The sequence below is a fragment of the Mustelus asterias genome, chromosome 12 (assembly GCF_964213995.1).
Source record: "Mustelus asterias chromosome 12, sMusAst1.hap1.1, whole genome shotgun sequence".
Taxonomy (NCBI): domain Eukaryota; kingdom Metazoa; phylum Chordata; class Chondrichthyes; order Carcharhiniformes; family Triakidae; genus Mustelus; species Mustelus asterias.
Genome location: NC_135812.1, coordinates 42,578,981 through 42,599,877, shown reverse-complemented (window position 1 = coordinate 42,599,877; position 20,897 = coordinate 42,578,981). Strand labels below are relative to the sequence as shown.

Here is a 20,897-nt window from a genome sequence, read left to right as displayed (position 1 = left end):
GAGAGTCTGAGACACTGACAGAGAGAGAGTGAAACATTGACAGAGAGAGAGTGAGACACTGACAGAGAGAAAGAGAGAGAGACTGACAGAGAGAGAGAGTGAGACAGTGATAGAGAGAGTGTGAGACACTGACAGAGAGAGAGAGTGTGAGACACTGACAGAGAGAGAGTGAGACAGTGACAGAGAGAGAGTGAGACAGTGACAGAGAGAGAGTGAGACAGTGACAGAGAGAGAGTGAGACAGTGACAGAGAGAGTGTGAGACAGTGACAGAGTGTGAGACAGTGACAGAGAGAGTGTGAGACAGTGACAGAGAGAGTGTGAGACAGTGACAGAGAGAGTGTGAGACAGTGACAGAGAGAGTGTGAGACAGTGACAGAGAGAGAGTGAGACAGTGACAGAGAGAGAGTGTGAAACACTGACAGAGAGAGAGAATGTGAGACATGACAGAGAGAGAGTGTGAGACACTGACAGAGAGAGAGTGTGAGACACTGACAGAGAGAGAGTGTGAGACACTGACAGAGAGAGAGTGTGAGACACTGACAGAGAGAGAGTGTGAGACACTGACAGAGAGAGGGAGAGAGACAGTGACAGAGAGAGTGTGAGACACTGACAGAGAGAGATTGTGAGACACTGACAGAGAGAGGGAGAGAGACAGTGACAGAGAGAGGGAGAGAGACAGTGACAGAGTGTGAGACACTGACAGAGAGAGAGTGTGAGACACTGACAGAGAGAGAGTGTGAGACACTGTCAGAGAGAGAGTGTGAAACAGCGACAGAGAGAGGGAGAGAGACAGTGACAGAGAGCATGAGTGTGCTGGAGAGATGGTGAGAGTTAGGGAGGATTTGGACTCCTGCCTGCATGGCCTCCATCAGTCTCTCCATCTGCTGGTTCTGTTCCAGGGCACTCCGCAGAGCCTCCTCGGTGTTGACCAGCCTTTGCTGCAGTTTGGAGATCTCCGTGTCTGTCTCAGTGTCTTGTAGAGAGGCTGGCCGTCGCTTCTGATCAGGCTTGTATTGTTCAGTGCCCTAAACACAGAGAGGGAGAGAGAATCACTGTCAGACAGACCTTTAACGTAAACACTTATTTTTCACTTGAACCTGTTTTAGCATGATCAATTTTGAACAGAAACTCTGTCCATCCCAGTGATTCCAGTGAAGTGGAATGGGAAGTTCACTGTGTGTTGGAGGCTATCACCCAGTGTGTGAGGTATTGACTCTGCTTCCCCTTTCAGCATTTTGTTCCCTTCTTCATGACTTTTCCCTCCACCTTATCTATGCCTGTTGGACCAAGAGGAAGGGAGTTAGTTCTGTGCAGAGGCAGAGTTGAACCATACTGCCCGACAGTAGCATAGATAAGGTCTGCAACCACTGGGATGAAATGAACTTTACTCCGCCAGTGTTAGATTGAGACTGGATCGTGGATGATTACAGAATTCAGGGTCCGATGGGTTTAAGTGAGTCGTGGGATTACATTGAAAAATCAGCAATTTGGAATAGTTATTTCCAAAAACATACATGGTTGAGTAAAGCCCAATGTTGGATAGCAGTCATTATTCCTTGGGAGCGTTTGCATTGCAAAAAAAGTACTATCAATTTGTAAAACAAAAAAGGCAAACCAGCCAAAAGCAGAATAAAGTTCTCCACTTGAAACCAAGTTTCCGCCACTAAAGGAAGAACAAACTTGCATTTATATATCGCCTTTCACATCCTTGGGATGCCCCAAAGCACTTGACAGCCAATGAGAAAGCAGAACAAAAAAAAAGTGCTTCAGCCCAAACTCGGAACCTCTTTAAGGAATATTCCTGATGCGTAAAGTGAATATCGGGCAGGATTTATGAAATGGAACATTCTGAGTTAACTAAAGCACTCAATAATGATCCTTTAATTAGCTCAGGATTCCAGCATAAACCCCACTGCATCATCTCAATATACCTTGGCAAAATGGGCTGTCCTTTGTTTCTCTTTGTCTCTCTCTCCTATGAAGCTGATCTAGACAATAATACAACATAAGAGGATTTTTTTTCCAGGTCACTTTCAATAATAACTTATTATAGTTTCGATGTTGTAAAAACAACAACCTTTAATGTCCCTCCATCATGCAACCCAGAGCCCACCTTCAAAACTCCAAATTAATCTCAGCCTCAGAAAAAATACCCCATTATTCGCCTAATCCAGGCAGTGACCACCCTGAGAACACTCCCAGCGTAAGGGACAGAATCTCGTGCAGTCCAATGTGGTGAATTTGGGCGGAGGGAGCATTTAATCAGATTGGAGAGTGATGGATGGGGACCCCTCCACATTCCTGTCTTCACCCCAATTCATTCCGTGACACTAAGGTCTATGGATGACCTTCCTGCCTCACTGCCAATTGGGGCAAGTTTTTTTAAAATTCGTTCATGGAATGTGGGCATCGCTGGCTGGGCCAGCATTTATTGCCCATCCCTAATTGTCCCTGAAGGGCAGTTGAGAGTCACCCACATTGCTGTGGGTCTGGAGTCACATGTAGGCCAGACCAGGAAAGGACGGCAGATTTCCTTCCCTCAGGGACATTAGAACCAGATGGGTTTTACACCACTTAGGGGCTTCATCCTGCCACTACTAGTATTAACCTAGTAGCTCACCATGCAGAGAGAACAAGCAATCTCATGCAAGGTTGTTTGCGGGCACTCTCATTCAAAGGCACTGAGTACCTGATCAAGGGTCCCGGCCTAGGGGAGTGGGGCAGCTCCTTTCTGCCAAACCCCCCCCTCCTGAGATTCACCTGATCATTCACCCGTGACCAGGGATCAAGTGATCATCCTAGGCCTCAGGTAGGTATTGCACCAGTCTCTGATTGGCTGGCAGCTCTCAGCAGGTGGGATTTCTGCTCCTGGTACCTTAGATCTCAGGGGAAAGTTCACCACTGGCCTGTCAAGCCCCGAGTGTAAAAATATGCGATGGGGTCCTTCCGGGAAAGGAGCATGGGGCTCTCAAGCCAGCAGTAGAGACCCACAAAACGGGAACGTTTTTCCTTTCCAGTGCTAACATCCCTTGCAGTGCACAAAAAAAGTTGACGAGAAAAAGAAAAATCAATAACTGTGGCTAATGTTTAACAGACTTTAGTGTCACATTCAATATGGCAGCTCACCACCATCTGAAGGGCAACTAAGAATGGGCAATAAATGCTGGTCTATCCAGCAGCGCCATGTCCTCTAAATGAATAAAAATATTGTCTTTGTACAAAGTGCAGATCAGAAAAAGTAACCCGTCAGTCATTAACTATAATCCTTCTGAATGTAGCCTTACCTTTCCACTCCTTTCCACTTCAATTTGATTCAACTTACACATGCCCAAGATTCAACATGTTTGTGCAGCATGCTACAGTTGTGAAAGTCCAACGGCCAAACTGGGCAGCCCATGGTCGCCCCTCGGTCATGATTAGCGCACTCATATCCAGTCAACATAGAAGACAGATTCGGACCAAAGAACCGGCTGATCCAAAGTTAATCTGGACGTTTTGTCAAAAGGAAAGCAATTTATTCTCAATCACCTTCAAGAAGTGACAAGCAATCTCAAAACAGACAGATTTTCCTCATGAGACTGAGCTTGGTTCAGCAAACGTAACAACTAAACCAAACCAATCATCAGCTCCATAGCAGCCATTGCCAAATTGCTCTGATGAAGGGTCAGCCAGACTCGAAACGTTGGCTCTATTCTCTCTCTCTCTCCACAGATGCTGTCAGACCCGCTGAGATTTTCCAGCATTTTCTGTTTTTGTGCCAAATTGCACTTCGCTGATTAACGACAACTATTGGCTGAAAGGATCTGCTGTTCACTCACCAGAACATATAGCTTCTCTCGGAGGACTTTGATGTCTTCCTGTAGTTTCTGCTCCTTCAGTCTCCACTCAGCTTTATGAACTTCCCGACTGAGATCCTTCTCCCCCCCACAGGGGTGACGATTGGTCTCCAATAGCAACGAGCGCAGTTCATTCAGGTTCCTGGTTTCATAGAGAATTGGAAAATGCTGTGATTTTTTATAATTCACTCGTGGGATATGGGCGTCGCCGGCTGGCCAGCATTTACTGGACATCCTTGGTTGCCCTCAAGAAGCTGGGGGTGAGCTTCTTTCTTGAAACACTACTGTCCACGTGCTGTGGGTTGACTCACAATGCCTTTAGGGAGGGAATTCCAGGATTTTGACCCATGAAGGGCATGTGAACAAGTTCAAGGGATGGAGTAGAGCACACATTATGCTAACATTTGGATACAGCGAGGGTACCAGTGCCTAGCTGGCTGGCCAGGATACTGTTAGTCTGATCACAGATTCAAATCAAACAGAAATGATTTGATGTTGAGCCCCATCTTGGGCTGAGACTGGAAGCAGGCAGACACGACAAATATCCCAATCGACCCGTCTGCCAGTTCCCTGACCCCAGCTGACCCAGGGCCAGTTTTGCAGAGGAGGCTAGGGGGGGTTGGGGGAGTGGGAGCAGCAGTGGGTCTAAATGCCCACAACTGGCAAGGACACTGACACGGCTTGTTAAGGGCCACTTAAAGGAGGCTGAATCCTCCAGAATATCCCCCACCTAGTCCTAATCCCGCATCTTTCTTTAGTTTCACTCCTATCTCCTTTCATGCCATCTCTGAGTTTATCTTGTCGATCTTGCTCCATTCCCACTAATTTGGTGTCCACTCCACCCAACTGTTCTCCCCAGTCCCCACACCAAGTGCTATTGTAGACCATTCCCTCTCTGTAATATCTCGAGGTGCCTCGATGTGGCAAACTAACTAACTAAAGGATTTAATGATGAGAAGAACTGTATGTAACAAAGGATTTAACAGCACAACTACACAGCTTTTACTCCTAACATCAGCCTGACTCCAACTGAAGCCCTTCAGCCCCAGGAATGCTTGCCCTCACTCCCAGGTTCACCTGCTTGCACTCCATTGGCTCTGGCTCAGTCACATGGCCCGTTACGGATCGTCCCTTAAAGGGGCCACGCTGCCACTATCTGGGTACTATCCCCTGCTCTCTTTTAAAACTGCCATCACCCTATCCCCAGCTCCACAAAATCTTCCCATGAGCTCTCTGTGCCTGTGACCCATGCCCTCCTGCTCAGCTCTCTTTGCTCTGCAGACTCCTGGAGGGTTTAATACAAAGGCAACCCTATTATTGCTGCTGTAATTCAGAAATATAAACAGGAACATTCAGCAGGGCAGGCCACATCGATGGAGATAGAATATTCCAGATTAATGAAAGGTCATCGACTCAGCTTCTCTCTCCACAGATGCTGCCAGAACCTGCCGAGTGCTTCCAGCATTTCCTGTTTTTAATTCCTAAAATATTGTCATTTCCCGAATCTGGACACCTTACTCACAACTCCAGGAGTCACTCTGTCCACGCAGCTTTCCACACCTTTGGAACGGTGAGTGAGGTGCACTTTTCTTTCCCTTGCTTCCCATTCCTTCTCCCTCCATGACCACTGTCTCTGTTTGAATCAGACTGTTTATAACTCCGGGGGGGCGGGGGGGCTTACTTAACCTTGAGCATAGCTTCTGACCCCATAATTCCCTCCTTCACAAAGACCTACTTGCACCACTGTCACATTGCCCACTTGATGCAAATATCCTCACCCAAGCCCATCTCACCCCTGGATGTCATTCCAATGTTTCACTGGCTAAGCTCTGATCCCTCATCACAAACCCACACCAAGTCCCAGCTAATCGTCACAGTGGCTGACTTCAGCCTTTGGTACTGAACACATTGTGATGCTACTGTGCCTTTAAGGCATGCATGGTAAGCATGTTCTCTGTAGTTATAAGCAGGTATCGAGCTGTCTGTCCTTTCATTGTAGCAATGTTTATTTTTAATGTGGGCCTAATGCAATGTCCTGGAGTTTACAACCCTTTTGAATTTCTGGGGGAAGACTCTGGTGCTTTTGGACAATTGTTTTTTTTTATAGGGAAATCCAGAGCCCTTTACTTTCAGTTTGGCAGAAGCTGTTGGGACTCCAGACTGCATGCAGTGTGGTTCTGTATTGGTATTGTAAATTTGGCTCTTGGTGGCCGGTTAGCTAGTAGTTAGAGGCAAGGAGTGCCTCTGTCTCAACTCAACATCCAAAGGAGTAAACCACAACTGGGGTTGGAAAGCTGCAAAGTCCAGCATTATGTGAGCTTTCTGTATTAAACCGAAACTGGGGTGTATGTTTGTAAGAATGTTTGTGTTGGGACAGTGTTAAGCTGTTAAGGTTTATACACTATCATGGTTCTTTTGGTAAAACTTATTGCTAATTTTCTTTCTATACATGTTAACTGTATTCATAAATAAACTTTGTTTGATAAAAGCTCCCTCATGAGTCATTTGAATCATACCTGAAATGAAACATATCATGCTTACCCTAACCAAGTTCAAAGAGCAAAACCTATGGTCTAGGCTGCCCTTGTAAAACACCTTGGAGTTTCTGATCTGGATTATAACAACATCAAACTGAAAATTCTCATCCCAATGTTTAAATCCCTTTATGATCTAACCCCTCTCTACGGGTAACCATGATGGCACAGTGGTTAGCACTGCTGCCTCACAGCACCAGGGGCCCGGGTTCAATTCCAGCCTTGGATGACTGTCTGTATGGAGTTTGCACATTCTCCCTGTGTCTGTGTGAGTTTCCTCCGAGTCCTCCAATTTCCTCCCACAATCCAAAGATGTGCTGGTTAGCCCTACAGCCGTTCAAGTACTCAGAGTTCCTTTGACTCTGGTCTCTTCTGTACATCCACCCACTTCACTAAGCTCTGGAACTCCATCCTGAGCCTCTCCACCTCCAGTTCCCACTAAACCCTTAGCCAAATGGATTGGTTTTAGTCACCTTTCTTAAGGTCTCCTTATTTGGTTTGCTGTTCATTCTTCTATGACAGGGTATATTTTTCATGATTCAAAATTCTACACTTGCATGTTTACAACATTGTCCCGTGAACAGGAAATGAAATGAGATAAATGTTATTTCTTAGTTAGGAAACCACAAGAATTCAACCAACATCACAACAACAAATGAATCATTGAGAATGCTTGCAGTTGAGGATTAGTAATGTTACAGGGATAGCCTTTATGGAGCATTGCCTATATTTTTAATCAATTCCTAAAATCTCTCTTGGGGAGAATCGGGTACAATTTACCTGAACACACTGGCTGGTATTGATGCTTTGTTGTGCGCTGGGAGCTTGTTCAGTAACAGTTAACAAGACCGGCACGATAGCACTGTGGTTAGCACTGCTGCCTCACAGCTCCAGGGACCCGGGTTCAATTCCAGCCTTGGGTCACTGTCTGTGTGGAGTCTGCATGTTCTCCCCGTGTCTGCATGGGTTTCCTCCGGGCGGTCCGGCTTCCTCCCAAATTGCCCCTTAGCATCAGGGGACAAGCAGGGTAAATATGTGGGGTTACGGGAAAAGCACCTGGGTGGGGTTGTGGTTGGTGCAGACTCAATGGGCCGAATGGCCTCCTTCTGCACTGTAAGGATTCTATGATTCTAAGACCCCTTCCCTAATAGCGAGCTTTCAAACCAACATTACATTTATTAATGGACACAAACAAGAGTGAGTGTTCCAGGAGGTGATTAAGAAAGTTGAGCTGAGAGGACAAAGGAGAAGCTGGGATAAATGTGGGGAAGTTGACAAAAGCTCCAGGCTGTCCCAGTGGGTGGGTGCCTAGGACATGTGTTACCCATTGAGTTGACGTCATCAGCTATATTGTTAGGATGCAGCATATCCTTTCCCCTTTATTCTTCCAGCAGGTGGCACGGTGACACAGTGGTTAGCACTGCTGCCTCATAGCACCAGGGACCCAGGTTCAATTCCCAGCTTGGATCACTGTCTGTGTGGAATCTGCACCTTCTCCCCGTGTCTGCATGGGTTTCCTCCCACAGTCTGAACAACATGCTGGTTAGGTGCACTGGACATGCTAAATTCTCCCTCAGTGTACCCAAACAGGCGCTGGGGGTGTGGCGACTGGGGGATTTTCACAGTAACTTTGTTGTGTTCCTTGTGACACTAATAAATAAATAAGTAAACTTCATAGGACATGGACATTGTTGACCATCTCTAATTGCCCTTGAACTGAGGGCAATTAAGAGGCAACCACATTGCTGTGTGTCTGGAGTCCCATATAGATCAGACCAGGTAAGGGTGGTGGATTTCCTTCCCTCCAGGATGACAGTGAACTGGATGGATTTTTATGATAAAGGACAATAGTTGCCATGGTCGCCAGTGCTGAGACTGGATTTATATTCCAGCTTTAGTAACTGATTTCAAATTCCACCAGCTGTCGTGGTGGGATTTGAACATGTGGCCCAAAGCGTTAGCGAGATTACCAGTCGAGTGACATTAGCACCACGCCACAGTCTGAACTCCAGTAGGTAAAACTGAGGAGTAATAGCAAGCAATCTGGCTGCAATGTAAACTTTATATTGTGATGATTCTGTACGCAAGAGGTTAGTTCATTGCCAACAGGACTATTGGTGTTTAAACTGCTGCCAACGCAGGGCCGAATTCTCTGACCTCGCTCGCAGCCAGGATCCTCCAGACCCGCTGCAGTGAACGGAGATTTGGCTGAGTGCCAAATTCTCTGTCCTCACAGCACCAGGGACCTGGGTTTGATTTCCAGCTTGGGTCACTGTCTGTGCAGCAGCGGCAGGGGGGCATGAACGGCTGGAGAGTTCCGGCCAGAATGATTAAATCAGACTTTTCTATTCAATGCAGACAATCACACTGGATATCAGAGGGTCAGATGTGTTTGTAGGTTCCAGTGTTTTGAATGGGCGGAGCTGAGCATCAGATATGAATGTTGCTGCTGTCATGTGTGTTCCTATTACTTACAATATAAAATCACCATAGCTTTACAAACTGCACCAATACTACTGGACATCCTGTGGTGTTGGAAGTTGTATTGTTGGGTTTAAAACACAGTTGTGATGTTTAACTGTTAACCAAGACTCTGCCTTTGAGATCTCTGCTCTAAATGGACACAGTCAGGTAGCAGGAGCTACTTATCAAATATTCCAATCAATCAGAGGAAAGCTGAAACTGCTTATAAATATCAGGTCTATCTGTCGCAATAGATGGAGTGTAATGTGGCAGTCAGGGAGGGAGAGAACAGGAATGGAGTAGGAAGAGACAGGAAAGAAGAGGTGGGAAGTCGAGAGAGTAGAAAGCAGAGGGGGGTGGGTGAAGTGGGGAGGGAACGAGGGAGGGAGAAGGAGGAGAAAGAAATGGGGAGCGGGAGGGTAAACAGGGGAGAACTGCGTGGGAATGGAGACTGAGAACAGGGAGAGAGGTAAAGTAATGGGGCAAGGTGTTGAGCTGACTGGGAGGGAAGGAGAGTAAATGAGGAGGACAGAGGGAGGTGGAAATGTTGAATAAATAATGAATGGAAGTTTCCCAGGCCCTTTCTGATGTTGCAAGGTGGAGGGGTCACTAAGCAAGGGACAGCCTCTCTACTCATTTGGGGAAACTGTGATGATACTGTGCTATTGATACATTTTATGTTTCTGTAGAATGCTTTAAAGTTCAGTTTTTTCTACAGACAGTCAGTATGTCTGCAGGGAAAGCAGCTCAGATGCTGGGAAAACACGATAATTACTCATTTTAGCCATGTAGTGTTTACTATGTTAGAGCTAATGGGCTTTTATTTATAAATAGAGATTTCCCCTGGGTTTTTTAATTAAAGGAATGCAAGGTGGGCTTCTGTATACAGTGTCATGTGATCCTGAGGCTAATGGGAGGAGCTAGCTTTGTAGCAGAGAACCAGCTTTCGGTTGTCAGTTGCTGACTGGGGCTGTCTAAAGACAGTAAGTTGCAAATAGTTTTATCTCTTCACAAAGTCTCTCTGACAGCTCCAAGACCTTCTAGTTTGCCTGGATTTGCTATCTATATTTAAAGTAGGTTGAGTTTACATCGACACTCATTTATAGCAAGTATGGCTGGGTTTGCTAACTGTATTTAAAGTGGGCTGAGTTTATGGGAAGAATGTTGCTAATTTGGAGCTGAAATAGTGACAAGTTATAAATGAGAGTTTTTTTCCGTATTTAATGATAGTTTAACTCTTAACAGTTGAACAATTTAATTCATGTTTAAACTGTGTTATGAACAAAGCCTGTTCTGATAGGGAATCCCTAATTTGTCAGTGGAATTACTCCTTTCCTCACATTTATGCAAAAATAAAAAAAAGTGTAGGGTCTCATCTGCCTTCATATTGGTCATGCTAAATTGCCCCTTAGTGTCAGTGGGATTAGTGGGATGAATGCATGGGGTTACAGATAGGGCCTGGGCGGGATTGTTGTCAGTGCAGGTTCGAGGGGCTGAATGGCCTCCTTCTGCACTGTAGGATTCTATGATAATATACCTTGGGGTTCAGGTCCAGGACCCTAACAAAATGGAGTGTGGATCAATCCATCACCCAATGGAAGGGGCAATAAGAAGATGGAAGTGTAGGTCAATGTTCATGGGGGGAGGGAAGGAGGGAAAACTTTTAAACCAAAATGTTGTGCAGGGGAGGGGAACACTTGAATGGCCATTTTCAATTCAAATTTAAGCTGTCTGAAGCTGCCCTTTGAGGTAATGTTATCCAGCCTATTGCTAACATAACCATTCACCCAGGCATACTTGCTATGACTGAGTGTAGGCATAGACTACACTTTAAATATAGATAGCAAACCAGGTATACTTGCTATAAGTGAGTGCAGACATAGACTCAACTCACTTTAAGTATAGATAGCAACCCAGGCATACTTGCTATAAGTGAGTGTAGAAGGTCTTGGAGCTTCCAGAGAGACTTTGTGGAGAGATAGAGCAGTTTGTAACTTTCTATCTTTAGACCACCCCAGTCAGCGACTGACAACAATTTCTCAATACAAACCTCTTAATAAAATCCAAAAATTTAGCATTTATTTCTGTCCCACCAAAACAAGTTGCCTCAACGACAAAATCCATCCGAGACAATCTTCCGACATCTGGTGTGAATTCCTTGCTGAATAATCGGTAGGAACTACAAGTATTTATACAGATGTATTTTTTCCTTGGTTGGTTATTCAATTACTTTTCTAAAGCTTTTCCCAACTGTCTGCTTTCCACCCACCCCCCCAGTCCCATTTTTAGTCATGTCTCTTTATTCATGCCTTTGAATAGGTATCTGCTCCTCCCCTGCTGCCCCCATGCGTGGACTGTAATGATGCCGTTGCCAAGTCGAGGAACTCTTACCGTTCCTTTTTCAGCAGCTCCTGACTAATGAGGACCAGCTGTCCTGAAGCATCATGGGATTTACGGGTCAGAGCCTCCAGTTCCATTTCCAGTTTTGCTTTCTCCTTTGTCGTCGCATCAGCTTTTTTCTCAGAAGATTTTGACTTGTGTTCCAGTGCTGTGGAAGCAAAGAAGATTGCGTTTATTAATCTCCTGGGATAACATTGTAGAAACCCGGGTGATCTACATGATCTACTGTGTGAAACTCAGGTGTTTTATAAGCAAGGGTTTGAGCAAAAATAAACAAACAGTATACGCTCTCTTCAACCTCTAACCTTTTCCATTTCCCTCCTATTTCTACATCCTTCAGGTCAGGCACAGTGGTTAGCACTCCTTCCTCACAGCGCCAGGGACCAGGGTTCGATTCCCGGCTTGGGTCACTTTCTGTGTGGAGTTTGCACGTTCTCCCCATGTCTGCGTGGATTTCCTCCAGGTGCTCCTGTTTTTTCCCACATTGCAAAGATGTGCAGGTCAGGTGGATTGGCCATACTAAGTTGCCCCTTAGTGTCCAAAGATGTGTAGATTAGATGGATTGGCCATGATAAATTGCCCCTTAGTGTCCAAAGGTGTGTACGTTAGATGGATTGGCCATGGTAAATGTGTGGGGTTATGGGGATAGGGCGGGCTGCGGGTCTGAGTGACATGTTCTTTCGGAGAGTCGGTGCAGGTGTGATGGGCTGAATGGCCTCCTTCTGCACTGTAGGGATTCTATGATTCAACCAGTTGATTCCCAAACACTACAAGCTCTACATAAATCACAGGCATTCAGTGCAATGTGGAAAGGATATACTTTGCATCTTTAGTGTGACCACTTGCTTCACGATTGGTAGTGGGAAGAACTCAAACATGTAGCAGGTATCTTAAGGGAAACGACCAAAGATGAACCAGCAAATTGTGTGAAGCACCCGAGAATAATCCTCTGGTATCTCAATCCAAACAACAACAACTTGCAGTTGCTATCACATCTTTGAAGTGTTAAAATGTTCTACAGTACTTCACTGGAGCATAATCAGACAAAAATTGACACAAAATCAGAAGATATGTTAGAACATGTGACCCCAAGCTTCAATCTTGGTCAATTTTAAGCAACATTTTCAAAGAGGGCGAGAGAGAGGAGGAGAGGTGAAGGGATTTGGGAATGAATTCTGAGTGGAGAGGAGAGGGGGATTTGGGAGGGAATTCCTGGCAAAATTGAAAGCTTAGAGTGTAGACAGCTCAAGGCATGGTCATCGATATTGGGAAAAGGAGATGTAGGGAGAGCAGAGGTTCAGAGGTGGAGGAACACTGAGATCTCAGGAGGGTTGTAGGGCTGAAGGAGGTCACAGAGATATGGAAGAGTGGGACCAGGAAAGGATTTCAGTGAGAACATTCCAAATGTATTCTGCCTTGAGGAACTAACTGGCTGCTTCTACCTGAATGAGTTCAGCAAGCACCTCACAGGCATTAAGAAGAGGTTAACAACAGTTCTCCTCATTTCCATTGTGCATTTAATTCACAGGAGGAAATGATTTGAAGGAGAGAGGAAGAAATTTCTGTGTTTATAAAAGCCACCGGTATCCCTCACAAGATCACTCACCTCTTTTTCATAAAGCTTTAAATAATGTTAAAAATATATCTGTATTTTGGTTTCATTAGTAAGATTCAAGATGGCTGTTGTCTTCATCTGACTTACCGACAATCTGGGTCTTTAACAACTCAATCTGCGATGACATTGAAGAAACGTCCTTTTCCCGTTTACCAAGTTTGTCTAACAAGTCTAAAAGGCGGTAAAGCAATCAACAGAGTAAGAGTTGACCTGAGGGGCTGTACAAACATTTCTTCAAGTAAGACTTTAAGTTACGTCAAAGATTACCTTCCATTGACTGCTTCATTTTCATTTTTTCTTTCAAGATGTTATTGCTGTCAATGGCCTGTGGACACATCAATGATATGATTGAAGAGCGATGGCTATGATATGGGCTTTCAGATTTTCCCTCAATGCTCAATAGTCTGACTAGAAAGTGGAAACTACAATTGGCCTTCTCATTCACGCACCTAACATGCTTGTATGGAATTCCTCTGCATTATTTTAATGCAACATTAACCACAGAATATCAACAAGCAGAGAACAATTTCACACAATGCATTGAGCATTTATAGGAGAACAGCGTCAGTTCTAACTGCTATCCTTTCAGGAGTGGAACCAATCATGGTTTATCTTCCTCGCTCAAACACTTCCAATACCCCCATGCATTTTAGCTGCATGGTGGCACAGTGGTTAGCACTGCTACCTCACAGCGCCAGGGATCCGATTCCCGGCTTGGGGTCACTGCCTGTGCGGAGTCTGCACTTTCTCCCCACGTCTGCGTGGGTTTCCTCCGGGTGCTCCGGTTTCCTCCCTCAACCCGAAAGACTGGTTAGATGCATTGGCCATGCTAAATTCTCCCTCAGTGTACCCAAACAGGCACCGGAGTGTGGCAACTCGGGATTTTTACAATGACTTCATTGCAGTGTTAATGTAAACCTCCTTGTGAGACGAATAAATAAACTTTAAAACTTTTAGCCGGCAGTAGGTGGCAGCACAATGACCCTTACCGTAACTCAGATATTGCTAACAATTTCCCCAAAACAATTTGTGGCCTTAAGAGGAGATTGTGGCCTGAGATTCCTGTGTGGACTACAAGCCTGTTGTGTAGTTCTGACTGTCACCAACATGTCCATCAGTGCTCAGCCTGAGGGGCAATTTCATAAGAGGCTTTAGAAAGGGGCAGAGGAAGTTCTCAAGAGTAATTCCAGGGTTGAGGAACTTCAGTTATGAAGATAGATTGAAGAAACTGGGACTCTTTTCCTTAGGGAGAAGACGTTTGAGAGGAGATTTGATAAGAGGTATTTAAAATCATGAGGGGTCTGCACAGTGTAAATGGGGAGAAGCAATTTCCATTCGAGAATAATTGGGAGGGCAGAAATGTAAATAATTAGCAAAAGAGGAGAAACCTTTTCACCCAGTAAGAAGCCTCACAACACCAGGTTAAAGTCCAACAAGTTTATTTGGTATCATGAGCTTTTGGAGCGCTACTCCTTCATCAGGTGAGTGGTGATGAAGGAGTAGCGCTCCGAAAGCTTGTGATACCAAATAAACCTGTCGGACTTTAACCTGGTGTTGTGAGACTTCTTACTGTGCCCACCCCAGTCCAATGCCGGCATCTCCACATCATGGCCTTTTCACCCAGTGAGTGCTCAGGGTTTGGAACGCGCTGTCTGAGAGTGAGGTGGAGGCAGAGTCAGTCGAGGAATTCAAACGGGAATAAGACTGAAAAGGAAGGATGTGCAGGGTTACAGGGAGAAGGGGGATTGTTACCAGGCGAGTTGCTCATTTGGAGAGCTGGTGTAGACACGATGGGCCAAATGGCCTCTTTCTGCGTCAGAACATTTTTGTTTGATTTCCATAAATAGGCTTACATCTCCAATAACCTGCAACGTAACTTTACAGGTAGGGTGAGTGGGACGTCACGCGCGTGACACTTTAACAACCTAAACCTTTACTGCTGCACTTTAACAACCTAAATCTTTACTGCTGCATCAGTTGACTAGAGTATGGGGTGTCAACAGTATAACCCCCCAACCCCCCAGCATCCCCCCCCCCACCTGCCCCTGCCAAGAGTAGATTTAGAGCTTCCAGCAAAGGCTCTAAAGGATCCAGGTATGGGTCTAAAGACACTGTACAACCTATTCTCTGATCCTCCATCATCTCTGCGAGTGTAGCTCCTCCCAGTGAGTGCCTCAGTGCTGAGTTTCTACTCGCTCCATTAGTCAGAAAAACATCATGCTGACAGACCAGGTATTCAAGGCCAAATTATGAATCATTTATTGGAAGAAAGAAATCTACATGGGAAGTTAAAGCAGCAATACGGTAACTTGATACTGTCATCATCTTCCGAACCCAAATAACACAAGCCCACTGAAGTTCTTAAGAGTCCTTTAAATTGCACTTTTTAAAAAAGTGAGTACATATTTTAGTGTTCCTGGAACTGGGTTCCATTGCAGCGATCTGACAATACAGTTCAACTGGGTGAGCTGAAGAACTGGGCACTCAGGACCTGGTCTGGCAGCTTCTCACTAAGTTAGGTAGTCTCTGAGTCTTTTTACAGGTTCTTTCAGGAGAGACAGAAAGTGTCCTGCTGTCTCTGCTCTTTCCTCCATTTGGCTGATTACCAAATCGCTCCCGTCTGGGTTTTTGTGTGAAATCATCTCTTCTTATGGTCTTGTCGTCAGGGACAGTACGCCTGATCTGATAGGAATCTAGGGAGCAAAATATTCTGGTGTAAAAGATGCATAACGTGGACAGCAGAACTCAAACATTTCTGTGGGCCCAGATCAGACAATGTGTACCCACACGCTCCCTCAGGTAAAGACCATTCGTGGCTGGCACAGGAAGCCTTCTGTCTCTCTTTGTATTCACCCACTCCTCAAAGCAGGAAGGCATCGCTTTCATGGGAACAGAGTCCCTGGTGGAGAGCAGAACAAGTCATCAAATACAGTCACCAGTTCTCAAAGCCTGTTGTCACTCCTGCATTACTTAATAATGAATCCCTTGGGAGAGAGGAAGCCTGACGAAGAGTAGCTGGTGAATGTCTATGTGCTGTGCAGGAATGCATGACCCAAGCGTTCACCAACAGAGGCCGTCGGCCATGACAATGGAGCACCATCTATTCAGGAGAGCAAGGGACTGTAACACGTGGAGCCCGAGGCCCTGCCCAATAACGCTGGCTGCTTTGGTTAGATTGCAGGAGGCCACCGAGATCGATTTTAAGGGAGGGAATTCATTCTCTTTTGCTGCACGTCCAGGCAGTCCCGAGGCAGCTAATTTACTGCCCGTGTGCAGGATGTAACAACTGGTATTCCTGAAGGCAATATTCCTGTGCAGTCATCGAGATGATGGAGCTCATAAGTCCTTGCAAGTTGGGGCACCATCCATAGCCAGAGCTGGGTAAAAGTGCCAGGCTTGTTTGTGCATTAGGCTGTTACCGTTCTTCATTCAGCAGCTTGTAGATAACATGACAGCCACGCCCTTGGGCATGGGAGGCCATTGCGATAGAAGCAAAGCAGCACCTTTGAGAAGGAGTGTGTGCCACAGAAGGCTAGCACAAGGAAACATGAAATACATTTTTCATTCAGTACCTCTCACACGGGCATACATTCCCACTTGTAATTCATCAATAATCAGCATGTGTGTCATACTGTTGGTGGACAAGACAGGCAGGCACATGTAGGTCCTTACAGTTAGCAAGAGGGTTAGCTTTCTAAAAGCAAGCAAGAGATAAAGAGATCAGTGCTGCCTCTTAGTGAAATGGTGCCACAACTTGCTGTAAAGCACTAGTCCAGCCACCAGCTTCAGCGAGGGACCATATCCTTTTCACAAGCCATGAGGCAGCAACATTGCGACAGCCAAGAGGAATGGACGGTCAACATCGTACCCAGAAGAGTCCAAAGGTGCTAGTGTTGGAGCAAAGCCATGCACTTAATGACATGCAGTGTTATTTAGCAAGGATGTTGAATCTCACCATTCTTCTCCTCGTCCCCTCCTTCCCTGGTCACTAACAAGAGATTGAAGGGTTAAAAAAACTCAGTTGCAGAATCAAAGATACATTGAAGGAATCGGAAACAGACATCAAGAAAGGAAAGCCCAGAGACTTAATCAAATTAGTACGAAAGCTGCAACCTTTCAAACAAATGGTTAAACTTTTCTTGATGTGAAAGAAGGTTTTATCTGCATTGCGTTGGCCCATCTGGCGATTCATTTACCATCCACACAAAGTCATCTGTGCCTCGAAATCCATATCAGTCCAAAGCAAATAAGCAAGTTAAAATTCAATGCATACATTTCCTTATTTAAAAGGAGAGATTTTGCAGTGCTCAACTTTATTGAATATACGTCTGGGTCCAGGTAGGTTGTTGTAAACAGCAGGTCAGGGGGTTAAAACATGGCCCATCAGCGGATGCCAAGCTGATATTATGCTCGTTCTTTTGGTAGTATAGCCTTTTGGTGTTCTGCAAGCTGATGTATCCCACAGCATGATAAAGCACGTTGCACTGTGTACACCCTCTCTCCTATACTATGCTGCAGGTACCAACACAACTCCCCTCTGATAGTACTAACTACAACACCCCTCCGATACTACGAACTACAACACCCCTCCAATAGTACTAACACAACACCCCTTTGATAGTACTAACTACAACACCCCTCCGATAGCACTAATTGTAACTCTCCTCTGATAGTACTAACTATAACACCCCTCTGATAGTACTAACTGCAACAGTCCTCTGATACTACTAAATATAATACCTCTGATAGTACTAACTGCAACACCACTCTGATAATAGAAAATATAATACCCCTCTGATAGTACTAACTACAACACCCCTCTGATAGTACTAACCACTACACCCCTCTGAAAGTACTAACTTCAACACCCCTCTGATTGATAGTACTATCAGAGAGATGTTATAGCTAGTACTATCAGAGGGGTGTTGTAGTTTGTACTATCGGAGGGGTGTGGTAGTTAGTACTATCAAAGGGGCGTTGTGTTAGTACTAACTACAAAACCCCTCCGATTGTATGAACTTCAACACCCCTCCGATAGTACTAACTATAATACCCCTCTGATAGTACTAATTGTAACTCCCCTCTGATAGTACTAACTATAACACCCCTCTGATAGTACTCACTACAACACCCCTCTGATAGTACTAACTACAACACCCCTCTGATAGTACTAACTACAACACCCCTCTGATACTACTAAATATAATATCCCTCTGATAGTACTCACTACAACACCCCTCTGATAGTACTAACTACAACACCCCTCTGATAGTACTAACTACAACACCCCTCTGATAGTACTAAATATAATATCCCTCTGATAGCACTAACTACAACACCCCTCTGATAGTACTAACTGCAACACTCCTCTGATACTACTGAGTACAACATCCCTATGATAGTACTAACTACAACACTCCACTGATAGTACTAAATATAATATCCCTCTGAAAGTACTAACTACAACACCCCTCTCATTGATAGTACTATCAGAGAGATGTTATAGTTAGCACTATCAGGGGGATGTTGTAGCTAGTACTATCATAGGGGTGTTGCAGTTAGTACTAACTACGACATCCCTCCGATGGTACTAACTACAACACCCCTCCGACAGTACAATCAAAGGGGTGTTGTAGTTAGTACAAACTACAACACCCGTCTGATAGTACTAACTACTTGTACTATCAGAGGGGTGTTGTAGTTAGTACTATCAGGGGGTGTTGTAGCTAGTACTATCACAGGGGTGTTGTAGTTAGTACTAACTACGACAACCCTCCGATAGTACTATCTACAACACCCCTCCGATAGTACAATCAAAGGGGTGTTGTAGTTAGTACTATCGGAGGGGTGTTGTAGATAGTACTATCGGAGGGGTGTCGGATTGTACTAACTACAACACCCCTGTGATAGTACTAGCTACAACACCCCCTGATAGTACTAACTACAACACCCCTCTGATAGTACAAACTACAACACCGCTCTGAAAGTACTATCGGAGGGGTGTTGTAGCTAGTACTATCACAGGGGTGTTGTAGTTAGTACTATCAAAGGGGTGTTGTGTTAGTACTAACTACAATACCCCTCCGATAGTATGAACTACAACACCCCCCCGATAGTACTAATTGTAACTCCCCTCTGATGGTACTAACTACAACACCCTTCTGATAGTACTAAATATAATACCCCTCTGATAGTACTAACTACAACACCCCTCTGATAGAACTAACTACAACACCCCTCTGATAGTACTAAATATACCTCTCTGATATTACTAACTACAACACCCCTCTGATAGTACTAACTACAACACCCCTCTGATAGTACTAACTACAACACCCCTCTGATAGTACTAACTGCAACACTCCTCTGATAGTACTAATTACAACACCCCTCTGATAGTACTAAATATAATACACCTCTGATAGTACCAACTACAACACCCGTCTCATAGTACTAAATATAATACCCCTCTGTTAGTACTAACTACAACACCCCTCTCATAGTACTAAATATAACACCCCTCTGTTAGTACTAACTACAACACCCCTCTCATAGTACTAAATATAACACCCCTCTGTTAGTACTAACTACAACACCCCTCTGATAGTACTAACTACAACACCCCTCTGATGGTACTAACTACAACACCCCTCTGATAGTATTAAATATAATTCCCCTCTGATGGTGCTAACTGAAACACCCCTCTGATAGTACTAACTGCAACACCCCTCTGATAGTACTAACTGCAACACTCCTCTGATAGTACTAACTACAACACCCCTCTGATAGTACTAAATATAATTCCCCTCTGATGGTACTAACTGCAACACCCCTCTGATAGTACTAACTACAACACCCCTCTGATAGTACTAAATATAATTCCCCTCTGATGGTACTAACTGCAACACCCCTCTGATAGTACTAACTACAACACCCCTCTGATAGTACTAAATATAATTCCCCTCTGATGGTACTAACTGCAACACTCCTCTGATGGTACTAACTGCAACACCCCTCTGATAGTACTAACTGCAACACTCCTCTGATAGTACTAACTACAACACCCCTCTGATAGTACTAAATATAATACCTCTCTGATAGTACTAAATATAATTCCCCTCTGATGGTACTAACTGCAACACCCCTCTGATAGTACTAACTGCAACACCCCTCTGATAGTACTAACTGCAACACCCCTCTGATAGTACTAACTACAACACCCCTCTGATAGTACTAACTACAACACCCCTCTGATAGTACTAACTGCAACATCCCTCTGATAGTACTAACTACAACACCCCTCTGATAGTACTAACTACAACACCCCTCTGATAGTACTAACTACAACACCCCTCTGATAGTACTAACTACAACACCCCTCTGATAGTACTAAGTACAACATCCCTCTGATAGTACTAACTGCAACACCCCTCTGATAGTACTAACTGCAACACCCCTCTGATAGTACTAACTACAACACCCCTCTGATAGTACTAACTACAACACCCCTCTGATAGTACTAAATATAATACCCCTCTGATAGTACTAACTAGAACACTCCTCCAATAGTACTATCAGAGGGGTGTTGTAGTTAATACTATCGGAGGAGTGTTCTAGTTAGTACTATCAGAGGGGTGTTGTAGTTAGTACTATCGGAGGAGTGTTGTAGTTAGTACTAAATATAATACCCCTCTGATAGTACTAACTACAACACTCCTCCGATAGTACTAACTACAACAACCCTCTGATAGTACTAAATATAATACCCCTCTGATAGTACTAACTACAACACCCCTCTGATAGTACTAACTACAACACCCCTCTGATAGTACTAAATATAATACCCCTCTGATAGTACTAACTGCAACACCGCTCTGATAGTACTAAGCTAGCGTTAACTACACCACCCTTCTGATGGTGCTAATTACACCATGTTGATATCCTCACAGTGCAACCTGACATCATGGAGAATCGATAGTTAGATAGCTACAATTGCTGGTGCCCTGTGCCCTTGGGAAACGGTTAATTTAGAGAAGCCTCAATGCCTT

General features: G+C 44.7%; 1 protein-coding gene across 1 annotated transcript in view; it reads right to left on the bottom strand.

Moving 5' to 3' along the window:
* Positions 1-846: 846 nt before the first annotated feature.
* Positions 847-20,897, bottom strand: part of clip2 (CAP-GLY domain containing linker protein 2) — a gene marked incomplete at its 3' end in the record, with an annotated part of 313,298 nt that continues 293,247 nt past the window's right edge. Inside the window, exons 10-15 of the mRNA XM_078226021.1 lie at positions 16,963-16,982; positions 13,117-13,163; positions 12,937-13,020; positions 11,226-11,382; positions 3,820-3,979; positions 847-1,026 (exon numbers count right to left, since the gene is read on the bottom strand). Of these exons, the coding sequence (XP_078082147.1) occupies positions 847-1,026; positions 3,820-3,979; positions 11,226-11,382; positions 12,937-13,020; positions 13,117-13,163; positions 16,963-16,982 (648 nt within the window). The remainder of the gene's footprint in view (positions 1,027-3,819; positions 3,980-11,225; positions 11,383-12,936; positions 13,021-13,116; positions 13,164-16,962; positions 16,983-20,897) is intronic.